The sequence below is a fragment of the Ranitomeya variabilis genome, chromosome 2 (genome assembly GCF_051348905.1).
Source record: "Ranitomeya variabilis isolate aRanVar5 chromosome 2, aRanVar5.hap1, whole genome shotgun sequence".
Lineage (NCBI taxonomy): Eukaryota > Metazoa > Chordata > Amphibia > Anura > Dendrobatidae > Ranitomeya > Ranitomeya variabilis.
In genome coordinates this window covers 210,767,382-210,794,340 of record NC_135233.1, presented here as the reverse complement: position 1 = coordinate 210,794,340, position 26,959 = coordinate 210,767,382, and the positions used below count along the sequence as shown (strand labels likewise).

Here is a 26,959-nt window from a genome sequence, read left to right as displayed (position 1 = left end):
TCAGTGGTACGACATTATCTGTAACTGTGCAGTAATCTGTTATATGTTCTGTAGGGCTGGTATCTACCACTGACCATATGGCGGTAATATCCATATTGGTCTTTATATAGAGATTATCGTCAGTAACATCGCGGTCATCTGCTGAGGTTCTCCTCCACTATTAGGGCGCGTCACCGAGTTGTAATCCAGGTTACCTGGTTAGGGGCCCACTCAGAAGCTTCACCCCCCCTGGACCAAAACCCTAGCTACGCCTCTGTTTGCAGGTTTTTGCTTATTCTCTCACATTTGGTTTCCCCTTGCTATACCTCCCGTTTTCTACTCTGTTGTTTTGTGAGTGTATTTGTTGATTATAGTTTTCTTTTATCCCTTTCTGTTAACCCTGTCTTTCTAGTGTTTTCCTATACACTTCAGCCCCTCACCTCCCTGGGTGGGAGAGGGATCAGATAAGGGTTAAGTTAGGAACACCCCGTGTCTCCACTGTCAGGAGTGTAAGGCTAAGTTCACACATTGCAGAATTGCCGCGGAAATTTCCGCGGCAATTCTGCGCCTCCTGCCGCGGGTGTATCGCATGCAGAATTAGCATGCATATACCCGCAGAAAACTAGCGTTTTGCAAGCATAATTAGCTTGCAGAATGCTAGAGTTTTCCAAGCGATCTGTAGCATCGCTTGGAAAACTGACTGACAGGTTGGTCACACTTGTCAAACATAGTGTTTGACAAGTGTGACCAACTTTTTACTATAGATGCAGCCTATGCAGCATCTATAGTAAAAGATAGAATGTTTAAAAATAATAAAAAAAATGGTTATACTCACCTGCAGACCTCAGCGGCGTCCGTTCCTATAGCTGTTGTGCGGTGAAGGGCCTGAGATGACGTCATTGGTCGCGTGAGCGGTCACATGCGGTCTCGCGACCAATCACAAGACACTGACGTCATCACAGGTCCTTCACCGCCCAGCAGCTATAGGAACCGAAGTGGCAGCGTGCAGCGGAGAGGCCGGAAGACTGCTGGGGACATCGAGGGTGAGTATATCGCTATTTTTTATTTTAATTCTTTTATTTTTTTACCAATTATATGGTGCCCAGTCCGTGGAGGAGAGTCTCCTCTCCTCCACCCTGGGTACCAACCACACATGATCTGCTTGCTTCCCGCATGGTGTGCACAGCCCCGTGCGGGAAGTAAGCAGATCAATGCACTCCTATGGGTGCAGAATCGCCGCGATTCTGCAATTTTAATGAACATGCTGCGTTTTTTTTCTGGAATGCGATTCCGCTGAGGAAAAAAATGCAGCATGTGCACAAAAAATGCGGAATGCATTCTATTACATAGGATGCTTAATGTTAGCGTTTTTTTCGCGGTTTTATAGCGTTTTTATAGCGAAAAAACGCGAAAAAAATGCGAAAAATATGCTACGTGTGCACACAGCCTAACAGTGTCACCCCAGTCTGTTTTCATGGACCATACTGTAATCAGGCCTACATTAGCATTCCTTGTCCTGCATATGGTGGGGACATGTTTGTCTTTGTTCCTCTCTGCAGGGGACATCTCCAATACACAAACTTACAGACAGGGTTTCTGGAACATTCTTCATCCTTTAAGCTATGTTTAAGGGGTTAGGTGTTAGTATCTCTGCCCAACAAGGGGGCTGAACCCAAGAGAGGTAGGACAATAAGCCACGTTTGGTTAGTTAGTTGATGTTGTCTCTTGGGAAGGGCGAGGATCTGCTGCTGTGGCCAGATCCTGGTGCCATGTATGAAGATTGAAGATCATTTGCCACGCGGGATTGTGCTGTCTCACCACCCTTCTGGATTTGAGAAACAAATCTAAAGACTTATTTTCATATTCCCTGACGTCCGATTACCAGATGTTGCCCCCGTCTTTGTCTCTTTTGTGTGGCCACCTTGCCGACTCTAAGGAACCATATCTGTGATGTTATATTCTCCCTGTCTTAATAAAAGTTGTGGGATTGTTCATCAGCCTGCTGTCCTTGCCTTCTTTGTCACACACCCTGTCACAAGGAGTAATCCGGGGGACAGAGATAGACTAAGGCACCCTTAGTTCGAGGGATGGGGTAGGTGCCCACAGTCCCGTGACACTACATGACAGATGCAGGCCATATTTCTGCAAGCTGATTATCAGATTGCTCCCGAAAATTTTTCAGGTAGATTGTACATTGAAGAATTTGTATCTTCAGGCTTACCAAAGGTGAGAATTTTTTTTTTCTAATTTGCAGCCGTAACGAAGCCATGTGTCTAGCCCAACAGACTAACAGACTAGCCCAGCTTGGTGTACCAGTTTCAGTTTTCTTTCACTCTGCAATGTGGGTAAAATACCTTGGCATACGCTGCATGAAATATTAACTTGGGTCTCCATATGTTAGCTATAAGGTGTTGCTGGGAGCTTGAAAGCAGATTCCTTCATTGCAGACACATTTACTGGTTTCTTTAAAGAGACTTGAAAGTCTCAAACAGCAGGACAAATCTGATTTTATGAGACAAATATTGTTGTGCAATTACAACAGCTGCTAACAGAAATTACATATGCTGTTTTGTTGCTTCTGATCTTTTCTGGTTGGCTTTGTGCATAATTATTTCGTAGCTTCATCCTTTATTTATGGAAGTGGGTTATTGTAATAAACACAAAAACAATGTAAAACTCCTATCCACGTTCCTCTCATTTGTCTGCTGTTTAGAAACCAGAAAGCAATTTTATTGAGCTCTATAATTTATAAAAAAAGTCTCTTTGAAACATAATCTGCATTACATGCAACAATATAATAGCAACAATATATTAACGGGAGCATCTAGACCCATTGACTGTATTTGTACAGTATTTGATATTAAAACATTTTGGTGACCCATTGATGGAGATTTATCACTAGTGTCTTACGCTGGATTCACATAGTGTTTCCAAGCAATTTTTAGGGTCTTTTACATCAGCTGTTATTCAAAAGTCTATAGGAAACTTTGCATCATTTTTAATTTTGATTAATTTTTTTTTCCAAAATGCAGCATGTTTGGGGTAATATTTTTTCTGCCATTTTCCTGTACTATAAGATGTAAAAATTGTCAATTATTCTCAACGCAAGTCTATGAGATCCTCGTTCTGGCTCTCATAGATGTACAAAGCAGGCAGTCGGCCGTATAAATTGGACGGAGATCGGAACGCAGTGCATGGACTGGCCGGCGGCTCTCCCCACCTGTGTGACAGCTTCATGTATTTGTATGCAAGTGTCACACTCGGGTTGGCCAGTCTGTGCATTGCATTTCGATCTACGTCCGACTTATATGTCCGCTTGACTGCACCCTTACATTGAGTAGTGACTTCCGGATTGCCCAGCAAATACTGGAGCGATCCGGCAGGTCAAATCCTGTAGAAGACCAACTGGAGCAGCGCGGATAAAAGAACAAGATGCTGGCTGGTAAGTCTGAGACCACTCTGGAATCTGGAAAATGCTGGAATGGTGCTTTAGGATGCAATAAAAACAAGTCAACTAATAGGTGGCAAAAAATAGACAAAACAATCTAAAAATGTGCAACTTTTATTGCAAAAAATTATTTTTTTTAACAGAAAATTAAAAAATGATTATTTTTTAAACAAATGGGTATAATAGAAATTCATGCACGTGCTGCAGAAACATTCCTATTCAAACATATGAAGTGTGTTTTTAAGCATCTAAGGAGTAAAGTTTCTACAGTACTTGTGTAAGGAGACGTGGAGGCCATGCTATGCTACCCTGGGAATTTAAATATATAAAAAGTCTCTTTAGAAAGGAAGCGGACTAGATCTGTAGTGCAACTTATTGTATGTAGCAATCCAGAAAGTCAATATTTCCATGAACAAAAATTGGACCACACTTGGATGACATCCGTGTATGAACTGTCAGAAAAGAGAAGGTGCAGAAACTTTTATTTTTCTCCATGTTTGAGAAAAACTGATGACACTCAGGCCACACTGATCAAACTCGGATCAAAATAGTCAAAGTGTGAATGAGGCCTAAGGCAAAAGTCCCACAATTTGATGCCTTTTTGTACCAGTTAGCTGATTTAGGCTATTTGTAGGTTTTCTCGGTGAGTTTCCTTTTTTGGTTGCCTTTTTTAAGTTGCGTTTATTGTCCATTTTTTGGGCTTATGAAAGACATAGCTGAACTGGAGCGGGTGCAGAGAAGAGCGACCAAGGTTATTAGAGGACTGGGGGGTCTGCCATACCAAGATAGGTTATTACACTTGGGGCTATTTAGTTTGGAAAAACGAAGACTAAGGGGTGATCTTATTTTAATGTATAAATATATGAGGGGACAGTACAAAGACCTTTCTGCTGATCTTTTTAATCATAGACCGGTGACAGGGACAAGGGGGCATCCTCTACGTCTGGAGGAAAAAAGGTTTAAGCATAATAACAGACGCGGATTCTTTACTGTAAGAGCAGTGAGACTATGGAACTCTCTGCCGTATGATGTTGTAATGAGTGACTCATTGCTTCAATTTAAGAGGGGACTGGATACCTTTCTGGAAAAGTATAATATTACAGGGTATATATACTAGATTCCTTGATAAGGCGTTGATCCAGGGAACTAGTCTGATTGCCGTATGTGGGGTCGGGAAGGAATTTTTTTTCCCCATGATGGAGCTTACTCTTACCACATGGGTTTTTTTTGCCTTCCCCTGGATCAACATGTTAGGGCATGCTAGGCTATGGGTTAAACTAGATGGACTTAAAGTCTTCCTTCAACCTTAATAACTATGTAACTATGTAACTATGTAACTTCTTTGATTTGGAAACTTTCTATTGCTTACCTTTCAGAAAACTTTTAAAGTCTTAGGCTACTTTCACACTAGCGTTAACTGCATTACGTTTCAAAACGTCTTTTTTCAGAAAAAACGCATCCAGCAAAACTTTTTGCTGGATGCGTTTTTTTCCCATAGACTTGTATTGGCGACGTATGGCGACGGATTGGCATACGTCGTGTACGTTTTACGACGGATGCGTCGAAATTTGGCGACACATCGTCTCAAAAAAACGTAGATTGTAACGTTTTTTGTCTCCGCCTAAAAAACGTGTCGTGACGCATCCTGCGGCATACGTCGTTGGCTGCAATGGAAGCCTATGAGCGACGGATGCGTCGGGACACGTCGTACGACGCAATACAGCGCTGCAATACGTTTTTTTTACACTGAGCATGCTCAGAAGAAGTATTTTGTTGCCAATTGGTCAGACACCCCCAAATCTATATAAACCTGGCCTGGGCCTTCAACCCCACATATGCCAGCAAGAGCCAGAGAGAAGACTGCCAGCAAGAGCCCAGCCAGCAACAGGACCCCAGCCAGCCACAAGACCCCAGCCAGCCACAGGAGCCAGCCACCATAGAGCCAGCCACAGGAGACAGACACAGGACCCCAGCCTGCCACAAGACCCCAGCCTGCCACAGCACCCCAGCCAGCCACAGGACTCCAGCCACAGGAGCCAGCCACCATAGAGCCAGTGTGAGTATTGCAATTTTTGTGTGCATCTGTGTGCCTGTGCATTTGTGTGTGTATATGAGGTACTGACTACAGAAAGAGCTTAAAACCTGAAGAGAACCTGAGGCCTGCCATCGTCCTGCACCAGCCAGTGCCATGCTAGAGTCCAGATGCACCCTGATTCCAGCCACTGTGAAGACCTGCTGCTTCAGCCAAAGGATTGTCAGCCTTTTGTATGTGTGTGTGTGTGTGTATGCGTCTTCTGATTGGGTTCACCTTTCTGCCTTTGTTGTACATATGTGTATTTGCATAAAGCTATGTGCGTGCATGTGTATGTGTGTATTTTTTTACGGCTGTGTGATTTTGTATCATGTGCCTGCACCATATTATGCCTTTGCCAATTTTATGCCTGTTCATGTGGGAGGGTATGTGTCCATGTGCAGGATTGCATCAGGATGTGGTCAGGATTTTCCATCAGTATTTGTACGCCAAAACCAGGAGTGGGTGATAAAATCAAAAGTGTGCCTGTTTTCCTATTATACTTTCCCTAATTTTTACACTCCTGGTTTTGGCTTACAAATACTGATGGAAAATCCTGACCAAATTCTGATGCGATCCGGAATGTGGAAACATACCATGCATGTTTTTTGTGTACGTCTTGTTGATTGCATGTGCATTTGTCCATGCTGTAATTGGTTATTTGCCTTTTTCTGATGTATGGACTGTATAGTGGTCTGTGCAGCATGTGGTTTAAATGTGTTTTTTTTTTTTTTTTTTTAAATCTGATGTATTTTTTAAAAAAGTCTAGCGGTCTGCAGCTTGTGGTTTGAATGTGTGAGTGTGGGTTTTTCTATTTAATAAAAGTGTTGATTTTATTTTAATTACTGTTATAACCATTAGCAGTTGAAGTACTTGTATTTAAAATAAAGAGCATGTCAGCTCCTAATTGTGATTTTTAAAAAAAGAGAGAAAAAAAATAATAATAATAAAATGTGTTTTAAAAAAATGTCCGTAGTATTATTTCATAAAGGTAAATTTAAAACTGGTGTATGTACCAATGGTTACACATGCAATACAGGGTTGGTTGAGGGCTCATTTTTTTAATAAAGGTTAACTTGTAAAGTTTTTTTTTTTTTTTTGGGGGGGGGGGGGGGAGGTTATTTTTTTTAAATGAAATGTGTCAAATATATTTTTTCATAGTGTTAACATTTTAAAATTTTATTTTTTGGGACATGGAAATGAATGGTATAACGTGCAACTTTTTGGGGGTTTTTGTTGTTCACCTGTATGAACATTTCTGACATCATTTCAGTAGGGTGTTTATCATTGAACATTACCTAGTTCAGGGGGTGGTCTAACTATAGATCCATTATACATATTAACAGATAAACCAGGACCGCAGCCGCTGCCCACCAGGACCACAGCTAAGTGTTAGAAGTAAGTTTTGAAGACCCACAATCTGCTACTTCAATGTGTCGAGCAGATTGCAAGTGTCTCTTTAACTTACAGAAACACCAGGACCACAGCCGCTGCCCACCAGGACCACAGCCGCTGCCCACCAGGACCACAGCCGCTGCCCACCAGGACCACAGCTAAGTGTTAGAAGTAAGTTTTGAAGACCCACAATCTGCTACTTCAATGTGTCGAGCAGATTGCAAGTGTCTCTTTAACTTACAGAAACACCAGGACCACAGCCGCTGCCCACCAGGACCACAGCCGCTGCCCACCAGGACCACAGCTAAGTGTTAGAAGTAAGTTTTGAAGACCCACAATCTGCTACTTCAATGTGTCGAGCAGATTGCAAGTGTCTCTTTAACTTACAGAAACACCAGGACCACAGCCGCTGCCCACCAGGACCACAGCCGCTGCCCACCAGGACCACAGCCGCTGCTCACCAGGACCACAGCCGCTGCCCACCAGGACCACAAAACAATGTCCTCTTCTGACAGCCCTCCTCCACAGCAACAGCGTGTATCGGTAAAAGTTAACGCAAAAAATGGGTTTATTTTTTTTTGGTTTTTTAAAATTACATTTTGATGTCTAACCACATGCATAAATTATGTTTCAACAGGAAGCTGAATCAGATGAGGAGCTGTCAGAAGGGGGCGAGACGGGTGGAGAGATGCTAGTGAAGGAGGAACCAAGTGTAAGTAGTGGTGAAACAGTTTTTTCGCACATCACACTGCACCATACACAAAACAGATTTTCATACATAACTAAACACAGAAAATATATGCCTACATTACTGAGAATTTGTTTCCTTTATTTCAGGCTGCTGCTGCTGCTGCTCCTGCTGCTGCCGCTGAAGGCTCTCCCAGACAATCCCAGAGTCGGCGGACTCGTCGCCGCGGTCGGCCATCAGTGAGTTTTTTTTTTTTGTTTTTTTTTGGGAGGGGGATTCTATTGGTACTTAGTGTTTCAGTGTACTAATAAGTTTGTTTTTCTTCTTCCTTTTTTTTGGCACAGGCTTCACAGCGTGCTCCCGCAGTAGATGACGATGAAGACGATGACATCGACATTGATAATCTAATTGAGGATGTTCGCGAGCGGGAGCCGCTGTGGAACATGGCTGACCGCAGGCATGCTGATACCGGTGTCACCCGTCGGCTCTGGGACGAAGTGTGTCGCAACCTGTTTCCAAGGCGGGAGAGCCTTCATCCTCAGCAGCAGAGCAAACTAGGTAAGTATTCACTTTCCAGTGATGTTTTGAGCTGACTGTAATGTATTGCATTTACCAATTTTTTGTTTTTTCTTTTGATTCTTGTCTTCACAGTTGGAAAGATTAGGAAGCGGTGGCGGTCACTGAGGGATCGCTTTAAGAGGGAATTCAATGATGAGATGAAGGCCCCGAGTGGCTCTGCAGGAAGGAAGAGGAGCAAATATAAATATGGCCAGGCCCTCTCCTTCCTGAGGCGAACCATGCTAAGCAGAGTGTAAGTATTCTACAGCCCACTAATAACCATGTTAACCTGTCTACTTAGTTTGCTTTCAGTCAGGGCTTTTTCATTCCAATGTATTAATTTTTTTTTTTTTTCTTTCACAGCACCTTCTCCAGCCACCGGGCGCCTGCATCTTCCTCTGCGCCCTCTGGAGCGATCCCTCCTGAGTCCGCCACTGAGGGCCACGTCGGTAGGCCCCACACCTCTGTCCCCTCCTCTGACCCCTCTGTCCCCTCCTCTGACCCCTCTGTCCCCTCCACTTCATCCGCCCCAAGCAGTGGAGCATTATTGCAGGCTTCATTGCTCGCATCTGATGCTGAACAGTTAGCGTTCCCTTTACCCCACCCCTCTGATCCTGCCACCTCGACACCACCATTAGGTTCGTGGCGGCAGCGACAGAGGGGTCAGGAAAGGAGCTATGCTCCTGAGTTCTTACACCTGAATGCATCCTTCCAAGGCTCTTTCAAAATTTTGGGAGAGCAAGTGACTGCTGGTTTCAACATGGTGCAGTCACGCATCAGTGAAACAAGCCGTGAAACCAGCAGTCGCTTGGATAGGCTGCATTCAGCTGTAAGTCCCGATCCGGCCAATCTTTTTTTCCAATCCATGCTCATGAGCATGGAGAAGCTTTCTTTTGAGCAACAGATGCGGGTAATGAATACCTGCCATAATGCTGCACTGCAGGCCATTAATGAATCGACCCACACACCTCCCCACACCTCCACTCCAATTCCACCCCAGGCCCCATTACCAAACCCAGCCCCAATACCCACACCAGCACCATTACCAAACCCAGCTCCAATCCCCACACCAGCACCATTACCAAACCCCACGCCAGTCCCACTACCCTACCCAGTCACAATACCCGACCCAGTCCCCACAACAATCCCGGCCCCCAGACCAAATTACTTCCCCAATGTTTTCCTTACTCAACTTTTCTCTTCCCCCTACCCCAACACCACCCCCCTCTGGTCAGCCTCTTGGTTTAACCCCCCCTTCCACTGCACCCCAAACAAGTAGGGTTTCCCCACCTATCGACGTGGTCCAACCTTCCTGCCCCTCCTCCTCTCATATCTCCACCCAACACTTTGAAAATTTGTAAAGTGTTATTAATGTAAATAATATTATAAAAAATGTTCAAATTTTTCAAAAAAAAAGTTGGAAAATAAAAATATATTTTTTTTGCAAAACAAAAAAAAAAAAAAGAGATAAAATAAATTTCTGATTACAATTCTACTCTTTGTGTGTGTGTGTGGATTTAATAAGGTAATATAATAAAAAAAGGTTTAATAAAAACAAACACCAGACATGTAAAAGGTATAACATAATGGTTTTACTAGCAAGAAAACCACGCTTTTGGGCCTTTTTTTTGGGGGGGGGGCTGAAACACTTTTTTTACATAAACAAAACACATGGGAAACAGGTTACACATGGGAAACAGGTTACACAATCATGTCTTGCCACGGGATCCGCCCGACAGGTGAGACAAAATAATCGGCAAACTGGTCCCTCATCCTTGTAACTGAACTTGTAGAGCGAACCGAGCTGCTGCGGTAGTCCCACAAGGTGGTCTCCAAATCTTCATCATCCAAGGAAACGGGCTCCTTTGAAAGGACAAAGTTGTGGAGCACCACACAGGCTTTAACTACCTCGTCTATAGTTGTGGTTTTCAGTTTGATAGCCGTCAGCAGAACTCGCCACTTCGCCGTCAATATGCCAAAGGAACACTCCACTACTCTTCGTGCTCTAGTAAGCCGGTAATTAAAGACCCGCTTGGTATGGTTTAAGTTCCGGCTACTGTACGGTTTCAGTAGGTGCGGCGACAGTTGAAAGGCTTCATCACCTACAAAAACATATTCCATGGCTGGTTCACTTGTTCCTGGCAGTGGTCTGGCTGGCGGGAAATCGTAGGTCTCTCCATAAAGGCAACGACCCATCGGAGAGTTTTTAAGAACTTGCGAATCGTTGGACCGTCCATATGCTCCGATGTCCACGGCAAGGAACCTGCAGTTGGCGTCTGCAATAGCCATAAGGACGATGGAGAAATACTTCTTATAATTATAATACTCCGATCCTGTTCCTGCCGGTTTCGCAATCCTTATATGTTTCCCGTCAACTGCACCCACACAATTAGGGAAATTGCAAATTTGCTGAAACTCTTCAGCACTTCGCAACCAGATTTCCATGGATGGTTGGGGGATATACTCTGGTTGCAAAGTGGTCCAAACAGCCCGACATGTGTCCTTCACTATTCCAGAGATAGTTGAAATGCCCAGCCTGAACTGATAATGGAGCGAAGTCATAGATTCACCCGTAGCTAGGAAACTTTAAAAAAAAAAAAAAAAAATGTTAGAAAAAATTGCACAGACCAACAAGTTTTAATATGGCACTGTTATTTTTTTTTTAAGGACGGGACACCCAATAAAACCAGCATGAAACCAGTGTAAAAAAACAGTGGAATGTCCGCCAAGAAAACCCAAATTACATGCTGCAGAAAATAGTGCGCAATATGGCAGCGCAGTATTGTCTGCAGCATGTAATATAACATTCAAAATGACCAATGAGAGAAAAAAAGCAGTTGCATGTCATCAAACCCAAAAAAACAAACAAAAAAAAAAAAATGCAGAAAATGCAACGCAATATTTCAGCGCAGTATTTTCTGCAGTCTGTTATCTAACATTCAATATCAGCAATGACATTTAAATAAAGCAGTGGAATGTCCGCCAAGAAAACCAAAACTACATGCTGCAGAAAATAGTGCGCAGTATGTCAGCGCAGTATTGTCTGCAGCGTGTAATATAACATTCAAAATGACCAATGAGAGAAAAAAAGCAGTTGCATGTCATCAAACCCAAAAAACCAAAAAAAAAAAAAAAAATGCAGAAAATGCAACGCAATATTTCAGCGCAGTATTTTCTGCAGTCTGTTATCTAACATTCAATATCAGCAATGACATTTAAATAAAGCAGTGGAATGTCCGCCAAGAAAACCAAAACTACATGCTGCAGAAAATAGTGCGCAATATGGCAGCGCAGTATTGTCTGCAGCGTGTAATATAACATTCAAAATGACCAATGACAGAAAAAAAGCAGTTGCATGTCATCAAACCCAAAACCCCCCCCCCCCAAAAAAAAAATGCAGAAAAACATTCAATATCAGCAATGACATTTAAATAAAGCAGTGGAATGTCCGCCAAGAAAACCAAAACTACATGCTGCAGAAAATAGTGCGCAATATGGCAGCGCAGTATTGTCTGCAGCGTGTAATATAACATCCAATATCAGCAATGAAATAAAAAAAAGAGGCTTACCGCAGGGTCACCATCAGCCGCTCCGCCGGTGTGATGGCAAGCCTCATCCTTGTGTCCTGTCTTCGGATGACATCCTCCATTTTTGCAAGCAAAAAATCGAAATGTTCAATCCTCATCCGCACGTAGTTGTGGAATTTGTGTGGATTGTGCCGCAACTCCAGGTACAGAGTGGACTGGACACCCCGGGTCATCCGTAGTTGATTAATCGGATGAATCCACAGTCGCCTCCGTCTCCGTTGCTGCAGAAGCAACCTACGCCTTTTGCGCTGCCGCCTCCTTCTCCCGCACTATGATATCCAGGCGATTCGTCTCAAAGATAACGTCGGTAACCAAACTAGCAATCCTCCCAAGAACACCTTCCATCGCTGCCACAAAACTAAAACCCACAAAGATGGGCTGTAAATACAGTGCTATATAGTTTTTCAAATTTTCCAGTAGCCAATCAAATTTTGGGAGCCTCCCCTTTTAAAAACGGATCCGTCGTAAAAACGGATACAACGGATGGTAAAACGTATGCAACGTATGCAACGCATCCAGTATTTTCGACGGAAACGTTTAGCGGATTTGCGACGGATCCGTCGAAATGCTGGATGCGTGGCATACGTTTGTCACCGTTTTTCACTTTTTTGACGCATCCGTTTTTTCGGCAAAAAAACGGATTTGCGACGTAATGCAGTTAACGCTAGTGTGAAAGTAGCCTTATGCGGATTATATGCATTTAGCTACACTAAAAATTAACGCATATTCCATTTTTATCTGCACATTTTTCACATCTCAGTCAAGTCTATGGGAAAAATTTGCATTTAGAATTATCTTCTTATAAAGTACAAAAAAAATAACCCATGCTTCGGTGAAGAATTCTTCCCAAGATTGACGCCGTTTTGTAGATAACACAATTTATCACTTGGTTTTGATTGGAGCCATTCAATGCTCCGTGCATGCGGATAATTCTGCATACTGTACCCTGTTCAGTCGGTGCTGTGTTATACCATAAAAATGAGAAAATTGGTCCCTGAGGCCAGAAATAACTATGTCAACTTCTGCTGTTTATATTTTATTGAGTGCCTGGCTTCTAGATATTTTGTAATTTAATACTACTAAATGTCAGCTGAAACTTCTCCCGACCACAGCATGATGTTCAGTGACAGAAAATCATTCAAACCCAGACAGGAGAAGCCTCGTTAATGTGTTTCTCCTCTTTTCCGTACAGTGATCTACAGGTACTTTACAATAGGAAAAACACAAGTTGCTCGATGTCCAGATTTAACCAGATTTACTTGAAGACATGACTTTGTGGAATAGCGATCACGAGCTATGCAATATATTGTATCTAGTGTAGATAAGACTGCTTCCAAATTAGTAAACTTTTGCCATTGTTGCTTTCATTCATGGAACAGCAAAATTATCCAGCCATGTGATTTACTACCATCGGGGTTAATTGCAGAGGTAACGGCTTCAGCTATTTAGGCATGAAGTGAGTAAAGGTACCTTCACACATAATGATTTCGTTAACGATATCGTTGCAACGTCACGCTTTTTTGTGACGTAGCAACGATCCCGCTAACGATCTCGTTATGTGTGACAGCGACCAACGATCAGGCCCCTGCTGGGAGATCGTTGGTCATAGGGAATGATCAGGAACTTTTTTTGGTCGCTGATCACCCGCTGTCATCGCTGGATCGGCGTGTGACGCCGATCCAGCGATGTGTTCACTTGTAACCAGGGTAAACATCGGGTTACTAAGCGCAGGGCCGCGCTTAGTAACCCGATATTTACCCTGGTTACCATTGTAAAAGTTAAAAAAAAAACCACTACATACTCACATTCCGATGTCTGTCACGTCCCCCGCCGTCAGCTTCCCGCACTGACTGTCAGTGCCGGCCGTAAAGAAGAGCACAGCGGTGATGTCACCGCTGTGCTCTGCTTTACGGCCGGCGCTGACACAGTCAGTGAGGGAAGCTAACGGCGGGGGACGTGACAGACATCGAAATGTGAGTATGTAGTGTTTTTTTTTTTTTTTAACTTTTACAATGGTAACCAGGGTAAATATCGGGTTACTAAGCGCGGCCCTGCACTTAGTAACCCGATGTTTACCCTGGTTACCCGGGGACTTCGGCATCGTTGAAGACAGTTTCAACGATGCCGAAGTCATTCCCCTGATCGTTGGTCGCTGGAGAGAGCTGTCTGTGTGACAGCTCCCCAGCGACCACACAACGACTTACCAACGATCACGGCCAGGTCGTATCGCTGGTCGTGATCGTTGGTAAATCGCTTAGTGTAACGGTACCTTTACAGAGATAATTACTTACCATGTGCCATTTCTAAAAGTTGCATCTTCTAATGTTTCATCACTGGCTTCCTTCAAAACAGGCAAGGTGTGTCTGCTAAGTCTAAGTTTACACGTTGCGAATTTTAATCACGGATTTCTAAACTAAAATCCGCAGCATTTCTGCTTCTAAAATCTGTACAAATTTTCTCTAAGGAACTTATCAAAAACAATAACTAAACCATTTTCTGATGCAGTCACTTTTTTGCAGTTATGTTTTTAATCCCCTTTTTCAAAGAGCTATAACATTTTTTACTTTTGCGTCCACATAGCCGTGCAAGGGTTTGTGCTTGTAGAACGAGTTGTAGTTTTGAAGGACAACATTTTTTTTTACCATAAAGTGTACTGGAAAACAGGAAAAAAAATTCCAAGTGTGGTGATATCGCAAAATATAAATCACAATTTCGACATGGTTTGTTGTAGGGGTTTATCTGGTATCTTGATTCGCCAGGATAATGTAATTACGGAAATAAAAAACATGTTCAGCATTTAATATTTTAGTGGTGAAAATCAATTCTGAATCTATTAAAGAAAAAAAAAAGTATATAGTAAAAATCACTGTCTCCTATGAAGCCCAGCCACAACCTCGTCTTCAGAGATGGACTGTCATGACAGATACAAGGGTGTCCAGCAGGCCATGGCAATCCATAGGCACTCCACAATTACTCCTAGATTGCCAGTGACATTTAAGGTGTTAACAGCATTGGATGGAGCTCAGCGCCACTTATTGCTTTTAGAGGCAGATGATGGCTGAATAACACAGCAACTGCCGGGTATGGTGGGGGTTCAGTTCCTGAGCCCACTTCATATACCTTCCCCTACTTGCTGTCACGGTCTTAGGTATGAGGGCCTTAAACTGTCCATGGAACTGGAACCCTAACTATCCCTGTCCCGGGGGTACTCTTGATGGTGGAAAGGCCAGAGTCTCCAACCTCACTATGCTCCTGTTAATCCCTGGCCTGTCCCCTCCTTTACTCCATGGAGCCTAGGGCAGAAATGTAAAGTGAACAAGCCACACAAGATAAAATAGGGATAACAGAAACCTTCTATCATACAAAAGCACCAACCAACAATAGGAAGGAGGGTAGGGACAGGGAGGAATAAACTAAACATAAGCAGGGACCAGGAGATAAACACACACGTACTACAGAACACCTCCAAAACAACTTCTCTCCAAAACACTTAGCTGAAGCACACGAAGACGAATCTCCAATAGCAACAACAAACTCCTATTTAGCACTACATCTCCTAAGAGCAAGGAAGCAGAGCTTTCACTGGCAAGTCAGAGAGGGTATGGCCAGGTTTTATAGGAAGAATTAACGACCGGATCAGAAGCAGCTGAAATAGATCTGCATGTTTCTGACGAGCATAGAAAGGGTCATTAAGTTCTTCTACTCCCAGATCTCCCAGGGTGGCATGACACACTGGTCACATTTGTCCTGTCCATGTAGATATGGATGTCAGGACATTGTTAACATGCAGGTTTAAGGTCCCCAATTAATTTAATGGTTCCTATCCACCCCAAAAAGGTGCATTTCAGCAACAGAAACTGCAACAAAAAATGCCCCAAAAATGGGGAAAAAGACAATTTACTTGCAGATTCCATGTCGTACAAAAATGATGCATGTGGAGGAGGAGATTAAAGTAAAGCTCATCCACTTTGTTGATACTATAAAAGTTGAAGTTCTGTAAGTAAAATCTGCACCAATTTGTGAACCTAGCCTAATGCTGTATCCCCTCAGTTTAATCAAAGAACAGATTCGCTGTGGCTTTTCTGCCAAAAAATCTACACCAAAAAATGCACCCTTATCTCAATGGAAATCGTTAAAAAGAATTGACATGCTGCAGATTTAAAAATAATAATAATGATGTTTATATAGCGCTAACATATTCTGCAGCACTTTACAGTTTGCACACATTATCATCACTGTCCCCAACAGAGCTCACAATCTAGAATCACTATCAGTATGTCTTTGGAATGTAGGAGGAAACCCACACAAACACAGGGAGAACATACAAACTCCTTGCAGATGTTGACTTTGGTGGGATTTGAACCCAGGACTCCAGCGCTGCAAGGCTGCAGTGCTAACCACTGAGCCACAACACAGGACAAATTATGCACTGAAAATCAGCCCAGTGGCAATAACACCTAAACTAGGTGTCTATTTGGGACTCTAATGGCATGTGCACATTTCAGTTTTTTTTTTTTCCAAAAACATTTTTCTACATTTTTCAAGCAGAAGATGCTTCAGGAACTCTCTTGAGTTTGGTAAACCTGAAAAAACTTTTTTAGTTTGTCAGTTCTTTTTTTGCATTTTTTACTTTTACCTTTATTTTCAGTATTTTATCAGGTGTCTTTTTACTGGTGCTTTTTTATATCCATTAACCACTGAAACAAACGCTAATTTTTTGAAACAGGTACGCCAACAAAACACTGAAGAAGATAGGTTTTCCAGTAGTGATCAGCGAATATACTCGTTACTGGAGATTTCTCGAGCATGCTCGGGTGTCCTTCGAGTATTCCTAAGTGCTCGGAGATTTAGTTTTCATTGCCGCAGCTGAATGATTTACACCTGTTAGCCTGCTTGATTACATGTGGGGATTCCCTAGCAACCAGGCAACCCCCACATGAACTTATGCTGGCTATCAGATGTAAATCATTCAGCTGCTGTGAAGAAAACTAAATTTCCAAGCACTTAGGCTTGTTCACACGATCCTTTTTTTGATCCTTTCTTTTTCAGGTCCTTTTTCCATGCAGGGTACAGTCCAATGTTACTCTATGGAAAACAAAAACCGCTGTGCCCACTATCCTTTTTTTCTCAGGCAAATCCGCGAGGATTTGCCTGCAGAAAAAAAGAAGTACCATGTCACTTCTTTCTGCGGATTCAGCTCCTGTTTTCAACAGGCACCAATAGGAAAGTGCTGTTGAAAACCCGTAGAGGAATCTGCAGAAGAAACTGCAGGAAAATCAGCAGTGCAGTTTTGCACTGCGGGTTTTCCAAATCAGGACCTGAAAAAAAAAGGATCAAAAAAAGGATCAAAAAAAGGATCGTGTGAACATGGCCTAAAAAATACTCAGAGGACACCCGAGCGTGCTCGGGAAATCTCGAGTAACGAGTATATTCGCTCATCACTATTTTCCAGGCATCTTTTTAGCCTTTCCAATTCTCAATGACTGCTAGTGTAAAGCATTGAGTATCTTCGTACTGTGCACACAGTCTTCTGGCACAGATTTTGGAACCTAAAGTTTTTGAAGAGTTTTGAAATTTTGAGCAGGATTTTGGAGGGTTTCTTTTTCAAACCTTCCTAAAAAAAAAATATGTGTTCACATACCCAAAGGGCGCGGTCAGATGGCTGTTTAACACGAACAATGATTGCATCACAATGCTAGGACTGACCGGGGGCCCTCCTGACCCAAGCGTGACAGGCTGTATTTCTATGGAGCTGTCACGCTCTGATCAGAATAGCCCGCCGGCCAGTCCTATCAATGCAATGTGATCATCATCCATGTTATACGGCCGTTTGGCTGCACCTTTAGCCTTAGTTTCCACGATAAATATTTGGTGAATTTTCCCGCTGCAAGTTTTTATTGCGCAAAAAAACACAGCATCTTACAGTCTTACAGTTGCCATAAAGTTCATGAGATTTACGTAAATCTCATGCCCATTGTGCTTTTTCATGCAGCATAAACTGACTTTTGGCGCGTTAAAATCTGCATAATGTAAATTTCTCCTGCAGTAAATATACATTTGATTTGCAAATTTGCCCCATGTACTTGAATGAGATGAGGAAAACCACCTGCAGATAAATACATGACATATCCAAAGGACAAAATCCACAGGAGAAAAAAGCGTAACTAAAAAATGCAATGAAAAAACACAAGTAACTAGTAATGAGCGAGTGTGCTGCATAGAAATACATGCAGCCGCACACTCCGGTCCCGAGTCAGGGTATTGATGCAAGAGACTTGCGCGAGTTTCTCGCATCACACTCGCAAGTGTGACCCCGGCCTTACTCGAGATTTCCGAGCATGCTCGGGTGGTCTCCGAGTATTTCGGTGTGCTCGTAGATTATGTTTGAGTCCTGCAGCTGCATGATTTGCAGCTGCTAGACAGGCTGAATACATGTGGGGGTTGCCTGTTTGTTAGGGAATCCCCACATGTATTCAGGCTGTCTAGCAGCCGCAAATTATGCAGCTGCAGGACTCAAAACATAGTCTACAAGCATGCCCAAGATACTCGGAGAACACCCGAGCATGCTCGGAAAACACGAGTATACTCGCTCATCACAAGTAACCCAATTTCGCTAACATTTGCAGAAAGTCAATATAAAAAATGCCTCAAACCCTCATTGTGGGAACTTAGCCTAATAGTAGCTTCACATGAGTATATAGAAAAAAAATCTGAGTTTTGTCCAGAAAAGTGGGACGATTTTTCTCTTATTTGTCATCCATGTGCAATCCGTTTTTTTTTTTACAGCAGCAGCCATCAATCATGTATAAGACCGCCTACAGTCTCCTATGTCACAGAACTGCAATGTATCTGCAAAAATCGGATACTGTACCGTGGCTCCGTACGACGTCTCATTTTTGTCCCGTATTCATAGACATGAATGGCCGAATCTCATCAGATTTCTAGAAAAAATTAGTGCATGCTGCGATTGTGTTTCACACATAGATTCGGTCAGTGATAAAAATCACTCATCTGCACTGCCCCATTGAATAATATTAGTCCTATAGTTATCCGTTTTTTTTTTCTTCACATAGCGTAAAAATCCACACTGCAGATTTTGTTACAGAATGTTCTGCAGCTGAAAAATTGGTTCCACTGATGGGTGGAAAAGTTGCATAACTTTTGGCAGCAAATCCTGCAGTAAATATGCAATGTCAGAATATACCCCTAAAGGAAACCTGACATGTCCAAAATCTATTTACCTGACGATATACTGTAAGGTTAATTTGCAGTTGTTTAGCATTAAAAAGCTGTCTGGCCACCTTACTGAGGCTTGGCTTCTGGAAGAAAATGAACTTTGTTCCTCTGGGAAACCGCCGGCTTTTAGTCATTGAAGCATGTCTGAAGTGGCTACAGTCACCTCTCAGTATCCTGTGAGTGGTCGCTGTAAACCCTTCCTGGCACTTAGCTTGACAGCTTACTCTGCAGGGTATCAGTGCACAAGAGCTGTCAATCCAAGTGTTGCTTTGGGCTTGAAGCCACCTTTCACAAAATAGTAAGTGATCGGAGCCTCTGCAGGCAAACCTCTGTGACTAAAAGCCGGCGGCGAGGAATAAAGCTAATTTTTTCTCGATTGCCGTGCTCTGTGCAGCATTGTAAAGCTGATAACCTGCAAATTAACTCTATATTTTCAGGTTAATATTGTTTAAGGACATGACAGATTCCCGTGAAAAGCGTCAGATGTCGCCACCAGTTTAACCTTCCTCAGTACCTCCTCGCTCCATAGAGATTGCATTGCATCCATACAGGGGAATAAGCACAGCCCTAAGGGCCCTGACTCTACAACTGTAGATGAAAGTTAAGGTTTTCTAACAGTTTAAAACTACAGCACTTATTGATATCGATTGAGACTATTAAAAATACAACTATATCATTATGTGAACTAAGTACAGTCACGAACAAAAGTGTTGGCACCCTTGAAATTGTTCCAGAAAATTATTGCAGTTACACATGTTTTGTTATACCCATGTTTATTTCCTTTGTGTGTACTGGAAAAACAGAAAAAAAAACAAAAACAGCAAATTGGACAGAATTTAACACAAAACTCCAAAAATTGGTCAGACATCTGAACGTCCCAATTGTTGTAAATAAATCAACTCTAGGAAGGTACGGGCACTCATTGTGCTTATTCAGCTGGTGCTAAGACTTATACAGGTAATGCTCATTGCAGGGGTGTAACGATTTCAACCAAGGATGTGCTGGAGGGGGGCTTGCCAACACCGGCAAATATTTCAACTGGATGGGTGTCTATTCAGCTGAAATTCATTGTGCAATACACGTGGCTGGCCAATCAGAGGCAGGCATCTGACATCGTTGTGCAAATCACTGGGGGTGCATGGCAGTGACATCATGTGCTGCCCATCACTTGCATGCTGAAGCCAGCTGCTGGCTTTTGTGCTGGCTACAGAAGAGGACTCTGCGCGGTGCGGGAGTGAGGGAAAGGGAAGGTGAGTAGAATTGTTTCTTTTTTTATGCATTAAAGAACAGCTGCAGATCAGGGGATGAAAATACCAGGATGGAGGTCAAATGTACCAAAAAGGGGCCCAGGATGTGAATCATATATGCCAGGATGGGGGGACATTTATACCTGGATCAGGGACATATAAATCAAGATAGGGGGGATATAAACTTGGATTGACACAGGATGAGAGACATCTATACCTGGAAGAGGGCTAGGATGGAGGACATTAGTACAGGATGGGGGGGACTTATAGACCAGAAAGGTACCTAGGAAGGGGGATATTACTACATAATGGGGCCAATATCCTTACAGGATTTACAACGCTACAAGAGCCCATACATCTGTTCAATTTTTGCACCAGGGCCATCGGGCTCTAGATGCACTACTTGCTCCCTGGGAAACTTTATGCAAATTAACACTCATGTTGAATAATACTGTCCAGTGCAACCTGTATAAACTAATTTCCAACCCAATAAAAAGCCATCAAACATGAATAGGGACTTCTGTCAAATTGTACACGTCCATCTGTAGACAGCACCGTTTCTGAGTACAAGCTAAAGAAAGCCAGTTTTCTACCTTGCAAATAATTCCAACCAACAAAATCATTATATAGGATTATATACGTGGAAAATTACATAATTGCATTTATCATTTTATATTAGGGCAGATTGCAAATCCAAATTTGTCTGTTCATTCGAAAAAGGATATGAAGGGCGATTATATACAGTATATCACAAAAGTAAGTACACCCCTCACATTTTTGTAACTATTTTATTATATCTTTTCTGAAGACATGACACTTTGATAGAATGTAACGTAGTCAGTGTACGCCTTGTATAACAGTGTACATTTGATGCCCTCTAAATAATTCAACACAAAGCCATTAATGTCTAAACCACTGGCAACAAAAGTGAGTACACCCCTAAGTGAAAATGTCCAAATTATGCCCAATGTGTCTATTTTGAATGCCCACCATTATTTAGGCACTGCCTTAACTCTCTTGGACATGGAGGTCACTAGAGCTTCACAGGTGATCCCTGGAATCCTCTTCTATTCCTCCATGATGACATCACGGATCTGGTGGATGTTAGAGGCCTTGCGCTCCTCCACCTTCCATTTGAGGATGCTATACAGATGCTCAATAGGGTTTAGGTGTGGAGACATGCTTTGGCCAGTTCAGCACCTTTACCCTCAGTATTTTTAGCAAGTCAGTGGTCGTCTTTGGAGGTGTGTTTGGGGCCGTTATCATGTTGGAATACTGCCCTGAGGACCAGTTTCCAGAGGTAGGAGATCATGCTCTGCTTCAGTATGTCACAGTACATGTTGGAATTCATGGTTCCCCCAACGAACTGTAGCTCCCCACAACTGGCAGCTCTCATGCAGCCCCTAACCACAACACTCCTACCACCATGCTTGACTATTGGCAAGACAAACATGTCTTTGTACTCCTCACCTGGTTGCCGCCACACACACTTGACACCATCTGAACCAGATAAGTTTATCTTGGTCTCATCATACCAGAGTACATGGTTCCAGTAATCCATGTCCTTAGTCTGCTTGTCTTCAGGGAACTTTTCTTGTGCATCATCTTTAGAAGAAACTTCCTACGAAGACTACAGCCATGCAGACCAATGCAGTGTGGTCTGAGCACTGACAGGCAGACCCCCAACCCCTTTAGCCTCTGCAGCAATGTGTATGGTCTGAGCACTGACAGATGGACTACCCACCCCTGTAACCTCTGCAGCAATGTGTATGGTCTGAGCACTGACAGGCGGACCACCCACCCCTGTAACCTCTGCAGCAATGTGTATGGTCTGAGCACTGACAGGCGATCTCCCCACCCCTGTAACCTCTGCAGCAATGCTGGCAGCACTCATATGTCTATTCTGACCAGATGATCTCTGGATATGATGCTGAGCACCTGCACTCACCTTCTGTAATCGTCCATTGCGAGGCCTCTGCTGAGTGGAACCTGTCGTGTTACACCCCTGTACGGTCTTTACCCCCAGCTCAGTGTCAGGGTGCTAGTAATCTTCTTATAGCCTCGGCCATCTTTATGTAGAGCAACAATTTTTGTTTTCAGATCCCCAGAGAGTTCTTTGCCATGAGGTGCCGTGTTGAACTTACAGTGACCATTATGAGCGTGAGAGAGCAATAGCACCAAATGTAACACACCAGAACCCCATTCACACAAGAGACCTTGTAACACTAATGTGCAGCGCCCCAGAGTCCTGGTCGTTGCAGTGATGTCGCTCTGCCACTAAGGGGGGCGATGTTACATCTGATTGCACTAAAGGAGTTCACCTGACCAGGTATCACAGTCACACATTACACTTCACACTCCGGCCACCAGGGGGAGCAAAGGGTTCTATGTATTAGGCCACTCCTCACACTCTGGTAAAACTGGGGGTTGGATAGGAAGTTAGGGAGAAGCTGACTGGGTTTTGCCCAGGTAACATCTAGTGAGAGGAGAGCGTTACTTGGGAAGATTCAGGGGGGTCCCTGTCAGGCGTGGGATCCTGACAGTGGCCTAGCGAAAGGACAGATTGTTACAGAGCCGTGCCTGCACCTCATTGCGACAGCATCTTAAGAAAGGACACGAAGTGAAGGATATTGTGGAGAAGTGAGAAACGAGATCACAGCACAAAGGCGATAGAACCAGTAGGAGTCGTGCCCCGAGATCGGCAACATCCTACTGAGGCGAGTAGCCGGTGGCCGGAACGCCGAGAAAGTAACAGACTCTACGCATTACTTTGAACCAACGGCAGGACAGTTAATTTTAGGTTGGCTGCCTCACCTTAATCACCTAATGAAGACAACGGAGGCAATTGTGGGAGAGGGGCATCTCTAGGGTCCCTATAAAATAACTCCAGGCCTACCCCATCATACGGGTGCGTCCTATCCATATCATCTGGGGGATGGAGAGAGAAAGAACAGAAACATACACGACAGTTGTGAGGACTATCCCATGGTGCTCAGCAGGGAAGTACTACAACACCCAGGCGCTAGTAGGAAGGCTACTGATTTCCACCTGCAAAGGGAACTCTGGATGTGCCTTCGGACCGGCCGGTCTCAGCCAGCCCTGTTAGCAGTGCTCTGGATTGTGGCTGCCGAAGCCTTCAGTAAAGAGCTAAAGAGACTGCAACCCTGTGTCCTCGTTATTTACTGCGACCTACACCGTCACCTACATCTTTAATTGGACACCCCTTAGCAGGGCCACGGACTGGGTCAGGCCACCGTGACATCCCCAGAACCGAGAGAGAGACCCGGTACCGAGTACCCCGCTGCCCTGCGCTTGGGGTCCGCTCCAAACTAGCCACATGATACTGGGGAGGGAAACTGGCAAATTGGGCACAGTTTGGCCATTTTCACTTAGGGGTGTACTCACTTTTGTTGCCAGCGGTTTAGACATCAATGACTGTATGTTGAGTTATTTAGAGGACACCGAATTTACACTTTTACATGAGCTGTACACTGACTACTTTACATTGTACCGAAGTGTCAGATCTTCAGTGTTGTCCCATGAAAAGATATAATAAAATATTTACAAAAATGTGAGGGGTGTACTCAGTTTTGTGATATACTGTATGAGGAAGAATTTATAATAATGATTTGTAGGTATAAATGACACATTTTCTGATAAAACTATTATTTAATTTAATTTTCTTTTTTTGCACTGTGAGATTATGGTTTCCAATGACTAAAGTGTTCATAGCGATAATCTGTAGCTATAGAGAGACCTTTATAGTTCAGGTATATTTTCATGCACTTGCAATGTAGCAGCAAAACCATTAGGTAGCAGGACCGCAGATGTTATTACAAAGATCTGAACAGATTAGAGGTGAACTCACAACTAAATGATAGAATCATAGATTATTCCCCCAGGTATTAATGCCCCCATTTAGTGAAAAAAAAGTTCTATTTAAAAGAGTAAAAGAATTTCAGTGCCCATCTGCTCAGGTTGTTATACTGTATTTTACATAATCATATTGCTAAACAAAACAATAATGTGGAAACAGGTATCCATAGAACAGCTGCAGGCGGCCTACGGTTCTTTTACCTTGAAGTTGTCTCATTAGCGTAGATTTTAAGACACCTCCAAGATGCGGCTTGTAATGTCTAGACCCGCAATGTTCTGATTTTCATTCTAGACTGACTGGTATCTTTCTTTATATGGACAAACATAACTAAGCTTATCCAACATCTACCAAAAATGTGTAAATTGTTTTATCTAGGTTTATAAATAGTGACTGGTCAATCAGACCTGCATTAAAAAGGTCACAACTGTTAGCACAATATGAGAGAGTTGAGAGCAAAATACTGTAAGTATGTATGTATACAGTGCTTCCACCAGGAATTTCAGGGCACCATACTGGCAAAATGTTTAGGCCCCCCTGAGACTCCAACCAGGCTCCACCTCCACCCCTCATACCTTCTACAGTTCCACGGCCTACTTTTGGAAAAACTACACTTCTGCACCACGTCTTCACCAGTCACACATTGAGGGTATATGCACACGTCAGGATTTCTTGCAGAAATTTTCCTGACAAAAAAACGGAAATTTCTGCCAGAAATCCGCATGCGTTTTTTTCACGTTTTTTGACGCGTTTTTTGTGCGTTTTTTCCCAGATGCATAGAAATGCGGGAAAAACGCAGAAAAAACGCAAAATTAATGAACATGCTCATTTTTTTACCGCGATGCGTTTTTTCACGGAAAAAAACGCATCCATGTGCACAAAACATGCAGAATGCATTCTAAATGATAGAATGCATAATGCATGTGTTTTTAAAGAGTTTTTATAGCGTTTTTATTGCAAAAAAACCGCGAAAAACCTGAACGTGTGCACATGGCCTAACAAACAGTTCCCATTGAACACCATATCACATACATAGTCATCAGTTTTTGATTTGGCCAAAACATTTTTTAAGCTGCCACAACAAGGTAGACTCTTTTAGCTGGGCCCTACTCTACTCTAACTTATTAAACATTTCTTAACATACATAATACTCTTTTTAAGTATATTTTCATTTATTTTTCTTTACTGGAATGTGTCAGATACATTTTTTAAAATGATCAATAATACAACTGTGTGGCAGTGACCAGTGTCACAGGTAGGAGTCGCTATGTGTTCTCCCCAGGATGCGCGCGGAGACATATTGAGGCCATGGGGGTGCATTGCAGTCACAGGCATAGTTGTGATTACAATTGTGAGGCAGTGACTGATGTCAAAGGTAGGGGTCGCTGTGTGTTCCCCCCAGGATGTGCACGGAGGCGTATGGAGGCCATGAGAGTGCATTGCAGTCACAGGCATAGCTGTAATTGCAATGTGGAATAAAAATAAGTGTTAGTCTTGGACATGCTCGTGTCCAGGGCAGAGTTGGGAAAACCTGCTCTGAGGTTTTTGTGTTTGGAAAGAAACTGCAGGATTGTAGTTGTGCAGTTCATTTCATTCCAGGCCCGGGTTTTCCGTGTGGCTGAAAGCCACAGATCCCAGTTAAAATCCCTGCAGTAAAGGGTTTGGGTGTGTCAGATTGAGTGTCAGTCTGGTGTGTGCTAGAGGGCAGAGCAGTTGGCTCTGCAGTGCTCCATCTGTGTGAAGTAACACAGACAAGTGGAGCCAAGCAGCCAAAGCAGCTCAGGGGCCTGGCACCCACAGCATACACAGCGGTGCAGTCGTCCATGGCAACTGGTCTCAGAGGTGGACTGTCTTGTGCCCGGCGGTTAACCAGCGGTAGACTGTCCTGTGCCCAAAGGAGGTGGACTCGTGTGTATGTCGGCTGCAAGCCAGAGGATATGGTTTCCAGCTGCAATCCAGAGGATACCGGGTACTATGTAGTGCTGTGAATTGGACATTAATGGTGTATACTTGTGTGAATTGGACATTAATGCTGTGAAGTAAACGCATTAAAGAGATGTCGGTTTGGAAATTTGTTGGGTCACTGCCTCCTCACTGCATAAGTGTGCAACTGCTGCACTACGTATGGTGGAGAATGTGGGCATTGTGAACTGAGGCATACCCCAAAGCATGCTGCATCTCCGTGAGCAAGCCAACATTGCTACAGCTCAAGTTTGCTGGAGAAATGGAGGAAATTTTGAAGCAGTTGATCCTCATCCAGCAGCAGCAGAAGGAGCTACTGTGCCAGCAGCAGCAAGAGGAGCTGCAGTTCCAGTGGCAGCAGCAAGAGGTGCTGCAGTTCCAGTAGCAGCAGCAAAAGGTGCTGCAGTTCCAGCAGCAGGAGCTACTGGGGCAGCAGCAGCAAGAGGCGCTGCAGTTCCAGCGGCAGCAGCCAGATGTGCTGTAGTTCCAGCAGCAGCAGCAAGAGGAGCTGCAGTTGAAACAGCAGCAGGAGCTACTATGCCAGCAGCAGCAGAGATCGTGTAAGCTGATTTTGCAGCAGATGGTGGCTCTGCAATAGAAGACCCCTAAGGTGAGGGGTGATCAGTGGTGTAAAGAGGAGACCCCTAGAATGAGGGGTGACCAGCAGTGTCAAGAAGAGACCCCTAAGGTAAGGGGTGATCAAAGGGTGTATCAGTGGTCCTTTGCAGAGATTTGTCCCTCCAGGTCTCAGGCGATTTACTTATTGCAGTTAGTGGAGGAATGGCTCCAGCATAAGACCTTGACCCGGCCCAGATGGTAGAGAAGGTCATGGTTGACTGGCTGGTGAGGGCTCTGCTGGTCGCCATGCAGAGTTGGGTGGGGCAAGGGGACCTGGGCACTCTGGACCAGCTGGT

At 43.6% G+C, this 26,959-nt stretch overlaps 1 protein-coding gene across 1 annotated transcript; it reads left to right on the top strand.

The window, feature by feature from the left end:
* The first annotated feature begins 8,011 nt into the window (after positions 1-8,011).
* Positions 8,012-26,430, top strand: LOC143803698 (uncharacterized). The gene is made up of 4 exons (XM_077281475.1): positions 8,012-8,139; positions 8,233-8,392; positions 8,503-9,211; positions 26,290-26,430. Exons 1-4 carry the CDS (start codon positions 8,025-8,027, stop codon positions 26,428-26,430), a joined length of 1,125 nt encoding a protein of 374 aa, XP_077137590.1. The 5' UTR covers positions 8,012-8,024.
* Positions 26,431-26,959: the final 529 nt, after the last annotated feature.